At 39.6% G+C, this 19240-nt stretch overlaps 1 protein-coding gene across 1 annotated transcript in view; it reads right to left on the bottom strand.

Annotated features, from left to right (window-relative positions):
• Rp1 (RP1 axonemal microtubule associated) overlaps window positions 1-19240 on the bottom strand; it is a 223286-nt gene that overhangs the window by 152316 nt on the left and 51730 nt on the right. The window contains exon 4 of the mRNA XM_060385925.1: window positions 4825-4988. Coding sequence (XP_060241908.1) covers window positions 4825-4988 — 164 coding nt within the window. The remainder of the gene's footprint in view (window positions 1-4824; window positions 4989-19240) is intronic.

Genomic DNA, 19240 nt, shown 5'->3' with positions numbered 1-19240 from the left:
AAATTCTATTTCTTCCACATGAAAAATAAAAATCTTCATTTTTCTTTTTTTATCAAAACTATATTTTCCATATTCTGATTATGGTTTCCCTCCTTCATCTCTTTCCAGATCTTCTCCACCTGTTCAACTCCATGACTTCTTTCTCTCTTTAAAAAACAGTCAAAAAGAGAAGAAAGAAAAATTTGAAGAAAAGGCATGAGAAAAGCACACCCACACACAGAAAACAGAGAATCAAAAACTATACTATACAAGTAAAACACCAGAAGGTAAAAACCGAAACAACAAAATAAAACAAAAGCACCTCTCCAAAAATACCATTGAGTACATTTGTGTTTGCTTTCTACTACCAGGCACAGGGCCTACTCGTGTGGTTTATATACCCAGTGACTCTCCTCAGAAGGAGACTAAATTTTCCTCTCAAAGCAAGTGTCAATCACGAAAACAAAAAAAAAAAAAACCAAAAAAAAAAAAACAAAACAAAATCTTCCTACGTAAGGATAGAAGCGCTTCTCCACTTCCCTCTCTTAACACTGGGATCCCTGGCTTGGAGCCAGGCAGGCCTATGCATGTTTCTAGTCTCTTTGGGTTCACATAAGCCTCACTCAGTCCTGTCTGGAAGACACTGTTGAACTGGTGTCACCTCCCCCTCTGGCATGTACACTCTTACTGCCTCCTCTTTACATATTTCCATGATACCTGAGGGGGAGAGGTTTAATGAAGACATCCCATTTAGGACTATGTATCCCAAGGTCTTTCCCTGTCAGAACACTGTCCAGTTGTGGGTCCCTGTGGTAGATCCCATCTACTGAAAGAGGAAGCTTCTTTGATGGCGGCTGAGAAAGGTATTGATCTATGGGGATAGCAGAATGTTTGGGGCAGTCGTTTTGTTACTATGTCTCTGTAACAGAAATATAGTATTTGGTTCTCACTTTGGCCCATGGTATATTCATACTAGGGTTCTGAGCCACTGACGCAGTGTCAGGCATGAATTCTATCTTGTGGGGTGGGTATTAAATCCAATCAGAAGGTCTTTGGTTATTCAGACAATGTTTGTGCCACTACTGGATCAACATATCATGCAGGCCGGTCATCTTTATAGAGAGCACGATTTGTAGCTGGGTTGATACCTACCTTTCTCTTCTGGTATCTTCCAGAGTACCTTTCAGTAACGTGAGCAGTAGTCACTAGGGTTGAAGACTGAACCAGGTAGATTTTTCCATGTCAATGAGCTATGTAAGTATTGTCTTCAGTAACAGAACCTTCTCATCAATTTGGAGAACAACCAAAAGCCTTGGCAATAACCTGAGCCACTTGGTGCTTTTCATGGGGCCCTTTTGGCCAAAGACTCAATTAGATATAAACCTTTCCTGGCACTGGAGGTTTCACTTGGTAGAGAAAGATGTATATTTTGGGTTTTGTCTCTTCCATATTCAATGACCCCATTTGTTTCATATTTATATATGTGTGTGTGTGTGTACACATTTATATAAAAGCTTCTACTGTAATAAGTTTCTATGTGACTCCTCAAATGAAATGATCCTTGGTGTGGGATGTGCCTCCTTATATTCCCTCCTTTATTCACCCTTCCCTTCCTCTCTGTGTTTAACCATACTGTTCCAGGATAACTCTTGTCTCTTTATATTGTCCCCACCCCCACCCCACCCATAGCCCCAGCCCCAGCCTCTTGCTATGCATATAACCTCTGTGGTTACATAGATGGTAGCATCCCAACTGAAGGCTTAAAAGCTAACCTTTATATATAAGAGAATACATATATTTGTCTTTTGGGCAGTCTGGGTTACCTCATTTGAGATAATTTTTTCTAGCTCCATATAGTTGAATGTGAGTATCATGTTTTCATTTTTATCAGCTGAATAGTATTCAATTGTCTATTGTGTAAATGTACACACTTTCATTATCCATTCACTTGTTCCGGTCATCCATGCACATCTGTGCTGTTTGGACTTATGCATCTTCAACTTGATTCTGTTGATCAGTGTGTCTGTTTTTGTGCTAATACAGTTATGTTTTTATTATTATAGCTCTGTAGTGTAACTTGAGATCAAAGATAGTGATATTTCTAGCAGACCTTCTAATATTCAGGACTATTTTAGTTATCTGGGTTTTTTTTTTTTTTTTTTTTTTACTCCCATATAAAACTGAAAATTGACCTTTCTGTCCCAGTGAAGAATTGTGTTGGAATTTTGATGAGGATTGTGTTGAAAGAACACATTAACTAACAGAATGTCTTAAAGGTTTTATTATACAAGTCTTCTACTTGCTTCGTTGGAGTTACTGCAAGATAATCGGGTTTGCAGCTACTGTGAAATGGATTGTTTCCCTGATTTCTTTCTTAGTCCATTTATCATATAGGCTATGGTTTTGGTGTATATATTGTATCTTGTTTCTTTACTGTAGAAATTTTCTGGCAGTTTTTTTGGGGGGGTCACTTTTACATAAAATCACATCATCTACAAAGGAAGATACTTTGACTTCTTTCCTAGTTGTGTCCACTTCACCTCTTTCAGTTGTCTTACTGTTCTAGCTAAGACTTCAAGTGCTATATTGAATAGGTATGGAGAGAGTGGACATTCTTGTATTGCTCAAGTTTAGTGAAAATTCTTTGAGCTTCTCTCCATTTATGATGATGTTATCTGTGGGCTATTTGGTTATTGTCTTTATCGTGCTGAAGTATGTTCCCTGTATCTCTATTATCTATGGGACTTTTATCATGAATGGATTTTAGCTTTTGTCAAAGAAGTTTTCTGCATCTAATGAGATGATTATGTAGTTTTTTTCTTTCATTTGGTTTTTGTGGTATATTACATTTGTGGATTTACATATGTTGAACCATCCCTGCAGCTCTAGAATGCAGTCTATTTGATCAGAGTGGATAACATTTTTGATTTGTCGTTGAATTCAGTTGATGACAATTTTATTGAGAGCTTCTGCATATATACTCATAATGAAAGTTTGTAATTTTCTTTCTTTGTTGAGTCTTTGTATGATTTAGGTATCAGGGTAATAGTGACCTCATAAAAAGAACTAGAAAATGTTCCTCAGTTTATAATTTGTAAAATAATTTGAGAAATATTTGCATAAATACTTTGAATGTCAGTAGAATTCTGCATTGGAATCATCTGGCACTGGGCATTATTTTTTTAGTTAGGAGGAATTTAGCGACTGCTTCCTTTCCCTTAGGGGTGAGGGACCTGTTTAAGTTACTTGTGTAATCTTGAGTTAACTTTGATAAATCTGGCAAGTCATTTATATCAAGAAATTTATCCATTCTTTTTAGGTTTTCCAGTTTGGTTCAGTACAAATTTTAAAAGTACCTCCTTACGATTGTCTGAATATCCCTAAGTGTTTTGTGAAGTCCCCCTTTTCACCTCTAGTTTTATTAATTCATGTCTTCTCTTTTAGTAATTTTTTTCTTTTTATTAATTACATTTTATTCACTTTGTGTTCCAGATTTATTAATCTTCTTGATTTCTCTTCCTTTCGTTGGTTATTTCAAATGTTTCTTGTTTGCTTGCTTGTTTCTAGTTAATTGATTTCAACTGTGAGTTTATTTCTTGTTGTTTTTCTTTAGGGTTTTATTTCTTCTTTTAGTTTTAGGGCTTTCTGGTGAGCATAGCTGTCCGCTGAGAGGATACATCCAGCAGCAAATCCAAACCGATGTGGAGACTCATAACCAAACATTAGGTGAAGTTTAGAGAGTTGTGTGGAAAAGTGGGAGGTGGACAGAAGGACCTGGAGGTGACAGGAGCTCCCTAACAAGACCAACTGAGCCAAATAACCAAAGCCCAGAGGGGTTTGCAGAGACTGAAGCACCAGTCAAGGACCATGTATGGACCAGACCTAGCCCCCTTCACAGATATAGCCAATGGGTAGCTTGGTCTCCATGTGGGTGTCCTAATAAAGGGAGTGAGGGCTGTCTCTGACATGGACTCGGTTGCCTGATTTTTTATCTCTCCCTCTGGTGAGGCTGCCTCAACAGGCCACAGGGATGTGGTCTGCACATATTGAAGTAAAGGTCTACTCTATTCTAGGTCTATAGCTTGTCACAGATATGCCTCTGCCCATGGTTTCTCTTCTCTCTGAAAGCTCTATGTCCTTCCACACCCAGCTCTCCCCAGGTCTGATCTCCACCCTCATTTTTCTTTGCATTCATTCTCCAGGCTTGTTCTCTCTCTACAACCACTTCCACTATCCTACTTCTCCTTCTGAGTGTGATTTAATCATCCTGCCTTGAATCCTCCTTTAAAAATATAATGTCTAAAAGGTTACATTCCCACCAGCAATGAAGGAGAGTTCCCCTTTCTCCACATCCTCTCTAGCATGCATCATCCATTGAGTTTTTGATCTTAGTCATTCTGATGGGTGTGAGGTGAAATCTCAGGGTCGTTTGGATTTGCATTTCCCAAATGACTAAGGACAGTAAGCAGATGTCCTTAGACATTGCCTTCAAGATGTGCAGGGATAAAGATAAACAGCTGTCCAATCAATGCCTGGCCTAACCTGAGACCCACTCCATGGGAGAAAGCCAGCCCCTGACACTATTAACAATACTCTGCATTGTTATATAGTCTGCATAGTCATATAAAAACAATGACTATTAAACAAACTATTTCTCTCTGGCTTTTGTTTCTTCCCATGTGGTAAATCTGCTAGAACAAAGACAACCATTAATTTCTTTTAACTGATCATCTACAAGATGTACAGTATTTAATAGAAAGAACCTACTTGACAAGCTGAACTCATTCCAAAGCTCCAAATAGCTGTATTACTTCATTAATTAGTTTACTCCATCTTATGACTTACAATGAAGATGTCTTCATGTCCATTTTGAAACCGAGTTCCATCTTTTCCATAAAGATATATAGGTACCGAACTTCTACATTGCCCATATAATACAATATAAATCTGTGAGCTGGTCCCTGCATTTGGAAAGTCACTTGTGACTATTGACACTTTCCAGTTTCCACCTACAGAAGCACAAATAAAATACAATGTTATAGCAGGCCATTATAAAAACAGGGTTCAAGATAGATGAAAATTACTTTTTTCAACTCATCTGGAAAAGTTTCATAACAATGGGTTTCAAGTTTGCTTCTATACATTCTCAATATAACTGACAAAACTACATTGTGATAGAAAATATGTCCCATAATAAATTCGAAAACAAATGTACAGACTATTGACCTATTTATTGTTGTTGGTCATGTCTGAACTCTGAGAGTCACTCTAGAACTTCCATAAAACTCCCAGTATAGTTGTTGGAAGCTAAGGTAGAAAAGGATGAAAAGTATAAAAACAGAAATTTTAAAATGAAATATTATGTCTGTTTACTAAAGATAGCTGCCCTTCCATAAATCATTAAAACCTTATCCTTGCAGGAGGATACTATAAAACTGGAGTCAAATCTAAAGATTATGAACCAAGATTCATTCCTATTTTGATAAAGTATGTATGCCCAGAATTAAGCATTTTAAGTGTTCATTTTCTGTATGTATTTTCTAAAATAATCAGAAAGAATTTGATACATCTTGCATCCATTATTTTAACTGTCCCAGATTAACAGATAATGCAGAGGTCCACAAAGATTAAATAAATCATGTATCAGCAGCAATAGGACAGAAATGTTATAAATGATTTATTGTGAATATAATAATGTTCACAGTATCTTACTGTAGCTTTATTTTAATTTGGCCAGGTGTTTTAGCGGTTCAAGATCTGAAATGTAACCTACATGGTAATTAGTGAGAAATTAGAAGGCACATTCACAATTCTACGAAAGAAAAATAACAATAAATTCAGAAACAGATGCCAATAACATTAGACTGTAATTTTTTGTTCCAAACTTGAATTAAAGTATATTTTACATTTAATCATTATGATAAATAAACAAATTCTAGATTTAAATTCTGTAAATATGCCAAGTAAATGCTATATTTGTAAAAGTCTTAAAGTAGACTTTTAGACTTAAAGTAGTTTTAAAGTAAACTCAAAATTTTTATTTTGCTTGCCCAACACAGGATAAAAAGGCACACCAGTCTACCATATCAATTTGGTGATGTTCCTTTTGTTAAAAACCATTTTTTTAAATTAGTAGAATATACCAACAATTATTAAAAAGAGCAGAAATAGTTAAATTTCAATAAATTAGAGCTGGTGGACTCCAGCTGTTGCTGGTAGATTCCAATAATATTAGTGATTGAAGGAATAAAGTGTAACTAAGCTTTTCAACCACTACTGCCTTAGGAATGTAGTGAGTCTCACAGAAAACCAACTGCTAAATGTGCAAAGGCCAAATCAAAAGGGAAAGAAATTACATTTCCAACAACTAAGGTGGAAAAGAATAAAAAGTATAAAAACAGAAATTTTAAAATGAAATGTGATGTCTGTTCATTAAAGATAGATGCCCCTCCATAAATCATTAAAACCTTATCCTTGCAGGAGGATACTATAAAACTGGAGTCAAATCTAAAGATTATGAATCAAGATTCTTACTTAGTTTAAAACTTAAATGCATTCAATCAGAAGGCAAAAATATCAATGAGTTATAGCTAGGAATCTAGGACACACAAAATGTTTTCATTCTTAATTTGCTTATAGTCTACATAAAAATACAAACCAAAACAAAGAAGAAAAATTACTACTTCAAAACTAGAAAAATGCAAATAGATCCATACCTTATCGCCCTGCATAAAAGTAAAGTACAAGTGGATCAAAGATACCAACATAAAACCAGAAGCACTAAATCAGTTAGAAGAAAAAGTGGGGAAGAGCCTTGAATGCATTGGCACAGGAGAAAACTTCTTGAAGAGAACACCAATAGCACAGGCTCTAAAATCAGCAATCAATAAATGGGACCTCATGAAACTGAAAAGTTTCTGTAAAGGAAGGAACACTGTCAATAGAACAAAATGACAGCCAGATTGGGAAAAGAATTTCACCAACCCAACATCTGATAAAGGGTTAATATCCAGACTATAAAAAGAACTCAAGAAGTTAAACACCAACAAACCAAGTACTTCAATTAAAAAGTGGGGTACAGAGCTAAAAAGAGAACTCTCAATAGATGAATATTGAATGGCAGAGAAACACTTAATGAAATGCTTAATGTCCTTAGTCATCCAGGATATACAAATTAAAACAGCCCTACAATTCCACCATACAATCATCAAAATGGCTAAGATCAAAAACTCAATGGATGACACATGCTGGAGAGGTTGTGGAGAAAGGGGAAACCTCCTCCATTACTAGTGGGAATGTAAACTGGTACAACCACTTTGGAAATCAATCTGACGCTTTCTCAGAAAATTAGGAATAGTACTACCTCAACATCCAGCTATACCACTCCTAGGCATATATCCAAAATTCGCTCAACCTTACAACAAGGACATTTGCTCAACCATGTTCACAGCAGCTTTTTCCTAATACCTAGAATCTGAAAACAACCAGATGTCCCTCAACTGAGGAATGGATACAGAAGTTGTGGTACATTTATACAATGGAATACTACTCAGCAGTTAAAAACAAGGAAATCATGGAATTTACAGGCAAATGGTGGGAACTAGAAAAGATCATCTTGAGTGAGGTAACCCAGAAGCAGAAAGACACACATGGTATATACTCACTTATAAGTGGATATTAGAACTATAATATAGGATAAACATACTAAAATGTGTACACCTAAAGAAGCTAAACAAGAAGGAGGCCCCTGGGTAAGATGATCAATCCTCATTCAGAAAGGCAAATGGGATATATATCAGAAGAGGGAGAAAACAGGACAGGAGCCTACCACAGAGGGTCTCTGAAAGACTTTACCCAGCAGGGTATCAAAGCAGATGCTGGGACACATAGCTAAACTTTGGGCTGAGTGCAGGGAATCTTATGAAAGAAGGAGGAGAGGAAAGACCTGGAGGGGACAGCAGCTCTACCAGAAGAGCAACAGAACCAAAAAATATGGGCACAGGGGTCTTTGCCAATGCCAATACTCCAGCCAAGAACCATGCTTGGAGAAAACCTAGAAGCCCTGCACAAATGTAGCCCATGGCAGCTCTGACTCCAAGTGGGTGTCCTAGTAAGGGGAACAGGGGCTGTCTCTGACATGAACTCAGTGGCTGACTCTTTGATCACCTCCACCTGAGGGGGAAGCAGCCTTACAAGGCCACAGAGGAAGATGATGTAGCCAGTCCTGATGAGACCTGATAGACTAGGATCAGATGGAAGAGGAGGAGGACCTCCAGTATCAGTGGACTGGGGGAGGGGCATAAGAGAAGAAGAGTGAAGCAGGATGGGATTGGGAAGCGATGAGGAAGGGGCCTACAGCTGGGATACAAAATGAATAAATTGTAATTAATTAAAAAATTAATTAATTAAGAAATAGTAGTAGGAGAAGACAGGGAACAGGACAGGAACCTTCCACAGGGGGCCTCTGAAAGACTCAGACTCCTAGCCAAACTTTGGGCAGAGTGCAGGGAATCTCTTATGAAAGATAGGGGAGATAGAAAGACCTGGAGGGTACAGGAGCTCCACAAAGAGACAAACAGAGCCAAAAATTCCAGGCTCAGGGGGTCCTGCAGAGACTGATGAATCAAACAAGGACCATGCACAGAGAGGACCTAGGCCCCCTGCTCAGTTGTAGCCCTTAAGCAGCTCAGTCTCCAAGTGGGTTCCCTAATAAGGGGAGCAGGGGCTGTCTCTGACATGGACTCAGTGGCTGGCTCTTTGATCAACTCCCCTTGGTGAGGTGGCCTAATCAGGCCACAAAAAAAAAAAAAAAAAAAGAGGATCCAAACAGCTCTGATGAGACCGGATAGGCTAGAGTCAGCGAGTAGGGAAGGAGAACCTCCCCTATCAGTGGACTAGGGGAGGGGCATAGAGTGGGAGAGAGGAAGGGAGAGTGGGACCCAGGGGGACCTGGAGGATTGAGAGAGGGGGCTATAGCCAGAATCCAAAATGAATAAATTGTAATAAATAATAATAAAGAAACATGTTGAAACAGAAAAGAAAACTATGTGGAAGCAAGTATAACCAAAGCAATCCTGATCCAAGGGAGCATTATCAGAGACATCAACACACCTGATTTCAATTTTACTACAGGATTGTAGTAATGAAAATGCTTGAAACTTGCATAAAAACGGACAACTGAATCAATGGAACGGAATTGAGGACCCTCGTGTAAGTCGACACAGCTAAAGTTAACAGATATTTTTTTTAAGGATGCCCACAAAATGTACACTAGAGAAAGGTGTCTTTAACTAATGGTATTGGGGAACTAGATTTCAACATGCAAAAAACAAAAGAAAAGAAAAGAAACTAGATCCTTCTTTCTCACCGTAACTCAGTTCCAAATATATCAAGGATCTCAATGTAAAGCTATATACCCTGAATCTGATAGAATAGAAAGTAGGGAATATGCTTGAACTCGTCACAGGAAAGAACTTTCTGGATAGGTTTACATGAAGTAAAGCAATAACTGAGAAATGGTAGTTCATGAATAAAAAGTTTCTGTGCAGGAAAGGAAACTGTCAAAAAAAAAAAAAAAAGAGGTACCCCACAAAGCAAGACATCATTGCCAGCTATTAATCCAGTGGAAAATTAGTGTCTTGAAAAAGAACTTCAACATTAAACATTAAAAAAATAAAGAGGCCAATTAAAAATGGGCTGTCAAGGGAGCTGGAGTGAAAGGTCAGCTGGTAAGAGCACTTATTGCTCTTGCAGGAGAGCCAAGTTCAGTTCCCTGTACCCACATAGTTATTCACAACCATCCATAACTACCATTTCAGGGTGCCTTTCTTCTGATCTCCCCAGGCACCAAGCATGAAGGTAGCAAGCATACATACACCCAGGAAAACACTCGTAAACATGAAATAAAATAAATTAGTTTAAAACATTGCTAATGGGCTAAATAAAAATTTCTCAAAAGAAATACAAATAGATAGTAAACTACTTTTAAATGCGCTCAATATTCTTACCCATCATGGAGGGCCTGAGGTCTCCAAAACAGCCTGTGTTGACAGGCTATTGTCCTTGGACTACATGGCAAACCCCTATTTTTCAAGATACCACATACTTTTCACAAGCATATAGAGACATGAATCTCAAAATGACCTGGAAAACACCCCACTTACTGGCTAGATTTCACAGTACTGGGAAGTTGTTATACAGGCTGCAAAGGGTAACAGTCATTAATGGTCCCACCCAATGCTGGGCCCTGCATGTTACAAGCCTGCCAGGCAAGGTGGATCCTGTGTAATTGTGGCATGACATATTGCTGCTTGTTCTGACTGTTATAGTCCCTTAATAAATTATCATAGAAGCCATTGAAAGGTATGAAGAAGAATGTGAAAAAATGGGACTAAGGTGTGAGAGGGATTTGTGTAGGGCGAAGCAATCTGTGTTCAAGGGGAAACTGGAGAAGACGAGAGTGAAAGAACTGTGACTATAAGACTATCAATGCAGATGATGAGACTTATGGCCAACTTATGTTGGGCAGAGTGCATGGAATCTTATGAAAGAAGTAAGAAATAGTAAAATCTGGAGAGGACAGGAACTCCACAAGGAGAGCAACAGAACCAAAAAATTTGAACACAGGAGTCTTTCCAGAGACTCATACTCCAACCAAGGACCATGCATGGAGATAACCTAGAACCCCTGCACAGATGTAGCCATGGCAGTTCAGTGTTCAAGTGGGTTCCATAGTAATGGGAACTGTCTCTGACATGAACTGATTGGCCTGTTCTTTGATCACCTCCCCCTGAAGGGGAAGCAGCATTACCAGGCCACAGAAGAAAACAATGCAGCCACTCCTGATGAGACCTGATAGACTAAGATCAGAAGGAAAGAGAAGGGGGCCTCCCTTATCAGTGGACTTGGGGAAGGGCATGTGTGAAGAAGGGGGAGGGAATGTGGGATTAGGAGGGGAGGAGGGAGAGGTTTATGGGGGGATACAAAGTGAATAAAGTGTAATTAATAAAAGTTAAAAAAAAGTTAAAAAAAATAAGCCATTGAAAGATTAAAACCTTTTGCTGGAAAAAATATAATACCTAAAATTGAATGAACAAATTATATTCTTTTACTTAGTAGTAGTTAACTCTGATTTTCATTTTTAAGTTATCTTATAATCATATAGGTTACAAAAAAGATGAAGAAGTAATAAAGGAATATAAAGTGGTTGTATACAGTGAAATGCAACTAAATATTATTCCAGATAGAGCCATATACCATCTCTTAGCAGCCTGCTTTTGGTGATACTTTGAACTCTCCTTTCCACCCATTGCAATATGCTAACGGGTTGCCTAGTTAATTTGCAAGTTAAAATATTTAGCATATATCTGTGTGGAATCATGGAGTAGGTCTAGTCTAGCTGCCTTGAGTAGCATTTTTCATGAGTTTTTCAGATTAGAGTCTCTGGCTCCTGGGACATGATGTGCCTTTCAGTTCTTAAGAAAACAAAGTACACCCTCAGATAGTGAAACGTTCAGGCTGCCTCTGTGTTTCTCTGTCCTCCTTAGAAGTCAATGAAGCATACAGAAGCTTGACAGGACAATTTGTGCCAGACATTAATCTTGTGTACCCTGTATAGCTTGCAAATGTCGTATCATGGAAACTACAGTTGTATTGATTCTGGCATCAGCCATTATATTCTGTTTCTCATAAGGGGATAAAAAGTCTGATTGCTTATAATAAACTTGTCACAGCCTCAGTCTTGCTGTGATTCCTCCAACCTGGCCTAGTAAAAATTCATTTCTCATTGGCCGTATCAGGTAACCTTGGCCCAGTAAGTAAGAGCTGGTGCTTGCATATTTGCACACTTCATCTCTCAACTTCAACATGCAGGACATAAAAAATAACTATGGTATTTCTATAAGCAGCCTAAGGTTGTAGAGATCATGAAGGTCTTGTACTGACTAAGAGAACCAGGAATGTTAAGCACACAGGATCCCTCAATGGAGGGGATAAAATAAAATATCTGAATTCCACCCAGAAGAGCTGAGAATGGAGATTATTAATGGCTTGGTAACATTTCTGCTATCTATCAGGACAGACCTCATACTAATTCCCCAGACGCTTCCCTTCCTAAACCATTACCTATCGTTAGTAGAGATGTCACAAGTATTTTTTTCTGTCCTGCTGACCTCTATGCTATCTTGGTCAGAGACGACACTAGATTCTAGGACTTTTAGATAGAGAACCCACACTCATGGTCAGTCACATGGACTTTGTAAAGGAGTTTCTATATGATCGCACATTAAGATGTATTATGCACCTGGAATTGGACTGATTTTTGCCTGGAAGCCTTTTCCCAAAGTGTACTGTGTTTCAAATATGCTGACAATGAACCACCTGGTATTAGACTCCCCAAAGTCTGATCGAGGTTGACAAAAGCAATCTGCACCAGGTTTTCATTCTCGCCTCTTCATGTGGTTTGCTTCCTGACACCTTCAGTGACCCCCCTCATCAGATGACATGTGAAAAGGCTTTGCTCCTTTCTTGACCCAGAAAGTCCTACAAAATCATGCAAATCAAGAAATTTAAATATTTTTGTTCACTTTAATAAGACCCATGAAACTGTGCAGACCATCAAGAGTATGCATACCCATAATGCCACCAAGTGTCTGAAAGATTCTTTAAAGAAACAAAAATGTGCCATTTGGCAATATAATGGTAAAGTCAGTAGAAGGTGTGCCCAAGCAGTAGAGCTTGATACAGAATTGGTGGCCCAAAAAGAGTGATGAGTTTTTGCTTCACGTGCTTAAAAATACAGAGTAATGCTGAATTTATAAGTGTAGATGAAGATTCTCTAGTCGTTGAAATATCCAGGTGAACAAAGATGTGGCATTGAATTTAGAAAACCGATGGCCAGATTAGCCTGTACATAATACCACAGTGAGATTATCCTTCCTCAAAGGAAAACATTGTTCTAAAATCATGAAAGGGGGCTGAACAGAAGAAAAAAGATATCCCTGAAGTAACTGAATAAACAAAATCTTGTGACATGAGATTAAATTCAGCATAAAATAAATGCGAATAAAAACTTTTCAGTAGATACATTTTCAGGTTAGATGAGAATTTGGAGGGTCGAACTACAGAGCTCAGTATTACTTAGAAGCACAGAATGCAGAGATGAAATCACATGAAAGTGTTTCTTTCCTGGTCTCCTTCTATAAGCTTTAGTCTCCATCCAGAAACACTGAAGATACTATTAGCATTGAGACCATATTGTCAGTACCAACTGAGACAGTATTATATAAAAATCCTGAAACATTTGGTACCAAGTAAGGCTCAAAATGTTAGTCAGCTTTAACTGATAAAAAGAGGTAAGGATCCTGGAGATGAAGCAGCTACCCAGGTAGGACCCAGGGCAGAACAGGGACCACTGTATAACCTTACTGTGGACCAGGCTGGCCTCAGACTCAGAGATCTACCTGCCTCTGCCTCCCAAGTGCTAGGGCTAAAGACATCCCTGACTTCATTGGCCTAAGGCTTCTCTTTCTGGTGATTTTCACTAGGCACTCACTTTCTTCCAAAAGTCTCCCTTGACAAACAAATAACAGAATTGGTAAAGAATGAAAACCACTCAGGTGTGATGCACACCCTTGTAGTAGTTAATTGGGAGATTAAGGTAGGAAGATCACTTCATCTCAGGAGTTCAGCAGGAATCTAGAGCTAGCCTTGGCAAAATAGTAGACAGCACCTCTGAACAGTGGTGGTGGGATGCAGTTCCATGTTCAAGTCTTGCTTAGCATGTGTAGGGCTCTAGATTTGATACCCATGATCATAAATAAACATACAAAAACAATCCTGAACAAAGCCAAGCACATTAGCGCATGTCTGTAATTCCAGCACTTGAGGAGGTAGATACAGGTACTACTCCACAATTGCGAGGACAACCTGAGCTACATAGAAAAACAGAACCAAGTGGGTTACCCTAGTAAGTGGAACAGGGACTATTTCTGACATGAACTCAATGGCAGGCTCTTTGACCTCCCCACCCCCTAAGGGAGGAGCAGCCCTGCTAGGCCACAGAGGAGGGCTTTGCAGCCAGTCCTGAAGATACCTGATAAAACAGGGCCAGATGAAAGGGGAGAGCCTCCCCTTGGAAAGGGGCAGGGAGGAGATGAGGGAAGGACTGGGAGGAAATGAGGGAGTGGGATACAGCTGGGATACAGAGTTAATAAAATGCAACTAATAATAAAAATAAAAAATAAAAAAGCGATGTTAGTCACGTTGATCATATTCCATTTAAATATCTTGGCACCCAGCAGAGCTAATACTTCTCTACTGCAAGATCTGACCCACAACCTTTGAAAACAATGTAAAAGAATTTACTCACTGATGAGTTTTTAAAAACAATGGCTAAAACATGATCCATAGTTTGTTGTAAAAGTTCTAAAATTTTGCAAAGCTAATGAGCATCTTATGAACTTACAAGGTAGTTTCATAGAAGAATTTACAGTATTGGCCCATTTATCAACAATTGCCATAAATAGGAACTGAAGCCTCAAGAACTGTGTAAATCTTGGAAATGAGTTATTGGACTGAAAAGTGGAAGGGGACAATCTGAATGTATCTTGTAAACATTACTCCTACCCATTGAGAGAACAGCTCGTTAAGTTATCTTCAACTTGTGCTAAGACTCTTTAACTTTTTAAAGTCCATTTATTTAACTTTAATTTATATTTATATTTAACTACTTTACAACCTGATTGCAGCCCTTATGCCACTCTCTAGCCTCCCCTACCATCTCAGTCCCCTATTCCCTGTCCCCTGCCATGGTCCAATGCCTGGCCCAACTTGAGACCCACCTTATGGGAGAGAGCCAACCCTGACACTATCAATGATGCTCTATTGTGCTTGCAGACAGGAGCCTAGCATAACTGTCTTCTGAGAAACTTTACCTAGCAGTTGATGGAAACAGATGCAGAGACCCACAGCCAAACAACAGGCGGAGCTCAGATCTGTAGAGTTTTGTGGAAGAGTGGGAAGAAGGATTGGGGGAGCCAGAGGGATCAAGGACAGCACTAGAGGACCTACAGAGTAAACTAACCTGGGCCCATGGTGGGCTCACAGAGACTGAACCACCAACCAAAGGGCATGCATGGGCTGGACGTAGGCTCCCTACACATGTGAAGCCAAGGTACTAAAACCTTTAATGTTTCACATGGACCTCAATTGTTTTCCCTGGGACCGAATCTGAACGTGATAGTGAAAGGGTTAGACTAACTTTGTAACCTGTATGTCTTCTAAAGCCTATAGTTTTGAGTTTTAGGTTCAGGTTAAGCTAAAGCCTCTTAGTACCTTTCCAGAGAATGGAAAAATGTGACCCTATCTACGAGGACAGATAGAAAAAAAGAGCAAGCAAACAATGACCTTCACTCAGCAAAAAGAAAAACTCCTGTCTTTGAGATAGCATTTCTTAGCAATGAACCCAGACTTCTTCTGAGTAGCTTTTGACCTGCAGCCAAAAGTCCGCAGCCCCTAATCTTCAAGGATGAGCTAACCACCCCCACCTTAAATTGCAGCTGCATCCACACTTGGCAGGACTGGCCAAGCTTGAGCACCTAAGACTAACCAATTATCTTACTTTATAGCTTCCTTATCCAACCCTAAATTACCATAACTGCAACTTCAAATTTCCCGCAATTTTTCTTTTAAAAACCTAAAGGCCTTTGTCTCCTGGTGCCACTCTTTGCTGACCGGCAGGGGTGACCCCATTGTGCAATGGTTAATAAACCTCTTGCTTTTGCAACGAGTCTTGGTCTGGGGAAGTTTCTGGGAAGGGCGCGATTGAACTCCTGAGCTGTGAGACCCCAGGTCTTACAATAGTGGCATTTTACTTTATAATCCTCTACACTGGAGCTGCAAATCTCTTTACTCATAGAGTATTTCCTTTTGTTCTGAAAAGTGCTGTGCCCTACAAGTCTAATACTAGGGAAAACATCTATACAGTTATTCTCCACCCAGGTGGGCGCTCTGGTCTGCTTCCATGCAGTGGCGGACTGCTCAGGCTGCCCCTGAAAAGCATTCTACCTAACAGAGTGAGCTCAGGGTGCTCTGATAAGCTTCTGATAAGGCACAACTGCCACCTGGCGGTTAAAGGCATAATTCCACCACCACAGTTTGATACAGTGGTCCCTGCTTTCTTGTGGCGCTCCTGTTACTTCCGGGTCCTTTTCCCCTTCCTCCCACTATTGCCCACGACTCCGACCAATGTCTGGCTGTGAGTCTTGGCATCTGTTTTGATGCACTGCTGGGTAGGGCCTCTCAGAGGACAACCCTGACAGGCTCCTGTCTGCATGCTTAGCAGAATATCTTCCATCATGTCAGGGGTTGGCACTCTCCCATAGGGGTGGGGTCTTTGGTTGGGCCAGGCATCAGTTGGCCATTCCTTCAATCTCTGTTCTATCTGCTCTAGCCTTATCCCTGCATATCTCGTAGGCAGGGTAAATTTTGGGTCGAAGTTTTTGTGGTGGGGATGGGGGTCCCTGCCCTTTACTAGAAAACTAGTCTAGTTAAAGGGTGTCCTCTTCAAGCTCTATGGTCTCTGCTACTAGGAGTCTCGGCTTGAATCCCCCTCACATCCTCCCAGGAGCCTACACTGACATGTAGGGGACATTGTCACAGAGATGTTCCCACCCTCAGTTTCTCTTTTCTCTACAGGCCTTCTGTCCTCTCTCCCTTGCTCTCCCCAGGTCTGGTCTCCACCTTCTTAACTCTTTGTGCTCCCTCCCCTACCTTGTTCCCTCTCTTCAGCCATTATCTGTCTATTCTATCTCCCCTTCTGAGTGAGATTTATGCATCCTCCCCCAGGTCCTCCTTATCACTTATATTCTTTGGGTCTGTGCCCAGTAGTATGCTTATCCTGATATATATGGCTAAAATCCACTAATAAGTGAGTACAACCACGTGCTTCTTTCTGGGTCTGGGTTATTTCACTCAGGATGATCTTTTCTAGTTCCATCCATTTGCCTGCAAATTTCACGATTTCTTTGTTTTTAATAGCTATTGTACCACATTTTCTTTATCTATTCTTTGGTTGAGTGACCTCTTAGGTTGTTTTTAGATTCTGGCTATTAGAAATAAAGCCGCTATGAATATAGGTGAGCAAATGTCCCTGTTGTATGGTAGAACGTTTTTTGGGTATGTACCTAGGAGTGGTATATCTGGGTCTTGAGGTAAAGTTATTCCCAATTTTCTGAGAAAGTGCCAGATTGATTTCCAAAGTGGTTGTACAACTTTACACTTCCACCAACAATGGAGGAGGGTTCCCCTTTCTCTACACCCTTGCCAGCATGTGCTGTTGCTTGAGATTTTGATCTTAGTCTTTCTGACTGGTGAGAGATGGAATCTCAGAGTCATTTGGATTTGCATTTCCTTATGACTAAGAAAGTTTCTGAGCATTTGTTTAAGTGCCATTCATGAATCCTCTGTTGAGAATTCTGTTTAGCTCTAAGCCCCATTTTTTGATAGGTTTATTTTGTTTATTGGTGTTTGATTTCTTGAGTTCACCAGGGCCCAGGGTGGTTTGCTGAAACTGAAGTGTCAACCAAGGATCATGCATGAACTGGACTTAGGCCCCCTACGAGATATAGCAGATCGGCAGCTTAGGCTTCAAGCGGGTCCTCTAGTAAGGGATGCGAGGACTGGATTGGACACGAACTCACTTGCTTGCTTTTAGATCACTTTCCCCTGGAGGGACTGCCTTGACAGGTCATGGGGGGGGAGAGAAGGGGAAGAGAAACACTTTCAGTCCTGATGCAACTCAGTGACCTGGAGTGGATGGAAAAGGGGAGGGCACAGGGGGAAGATAGGGTAGGCCTGGGAGGGGAAAAGGGAAGGGACTGCAAGGATGTAAAGTGAATAAAATAAATACTGAGAAAAAATAGTCCCTGATGTCAGATAAGCCTTCACTAGCTTAAGGCTATTAATTTATCAAGATGTGTCTCCTCATACATTTAAAGACATCTGGGCTGGATACAAGATATTAGACTTCCTTCTTTTGCCTTTCAAGGTACTTCATTCACTGCAAAAGTAAGAATGAGAACTATATGGTCACAAATTTCCTTTAGGGTTTCCTTAATATTTTTAATTTTACAATGTTGTAAGATTTTTTTTAATTGGGCATCACATTGTAGCTCAGGCTGGCCTGAAACTTACTATAAGATATTTTTATAGTTTAAGTCTTTTGAAAATAAAAACATCCTTTAATGTTGAAGAGCAAAAAAAAAAAATAGTATTTCTGAAAACTGTTGAAATACTGCTTTGTAAAAATACAAGAGAATTACTGCTGCCATTTACTATTTTTAATATCACTCTAAAATAAAGATATGAACCTAATGACAAGCAATAAGAAAACAAAGCAATCAACAGCATTTCTCAGCCATACAGAATACACTACACATATGTTCCAATGATGTGCTGGTGTGGCATATAAACAGGAACATTAATTGATGCTGCCTCAGACCCCCAACGTCAACACACACACATGTCCATTTGAAGCCAGAAGTACACCAAGGGTCACCTATCGCCAGTGCAGCACTGTGTCTTCAGTCTCATTTGCCTGTGCTCCTGGGGCCCCTGAGGAGCTCTGTCTGGTCTTGGACACTAAGGACATTGTTGTGGACAAATGACCACAGAGGACATTTGTGTGGTATTATCCATTAAGGAGAGTGGAATTAGCGCTAACAACATTATGTGGCATTATTGCCAAAATTCATACTACCTATCTATCTCAACTTTTCGTTGTTATGCTACTTCCCCCTAACTCAGCCATGTGCCCAAATATTACACTTTTCAAATCAATGTGTGCACATATAAATTTCCTTAAAAGCTAATGTATTGAAACATTTTATTTTTGCTTCCTTTAGTGAAGAAAACTGAGTACATGGAGAGAATAAAACACTGATTTGTGAGCAAAAAAGACAAGGTTGACGTAGTAACTGTTATATACCAACAATGAAACAATTCACCTCCTCATTTCCACATTCTGACTGAAAAATTCTCACTTCCTAGTTCTGCTATATGGAATAATATAGGTATAGCGGGGCCAAGCTAATACACATAAATATTACATGTAATGAGGATAACACAGAACATACCCATAGCTGTACCATAATCTCTGATATACAACAGGCACAACATCAATGCTAATTCTTATTATTTTTCTCTCCAAAACTTACATCTTTTCATTACAATTTCACATTGCTCCCCTATACATCAACTGTGA

The sequence above is a fragment of the Meriones unguiculatus genome, chromosome 6, assembly GCF_030254825.1.
Source record: "Meriones unguiculatus strain TT.TT164.6M chromosome 6, Bangor_MerUng_6.1, whole genome shotgun sequence".
NCBI classification, from domain to species: domain Eukaryota; kingdom Metazoa; phylum Chordata; class Mammalia; order Rodentia; family Muridae; genus Meriones; species Meriones unguiculatus.
Note: the sequence above shows the minus strand (reverse complement) of the source record. Positions and strands in the feature narration are given on the sequence as shown.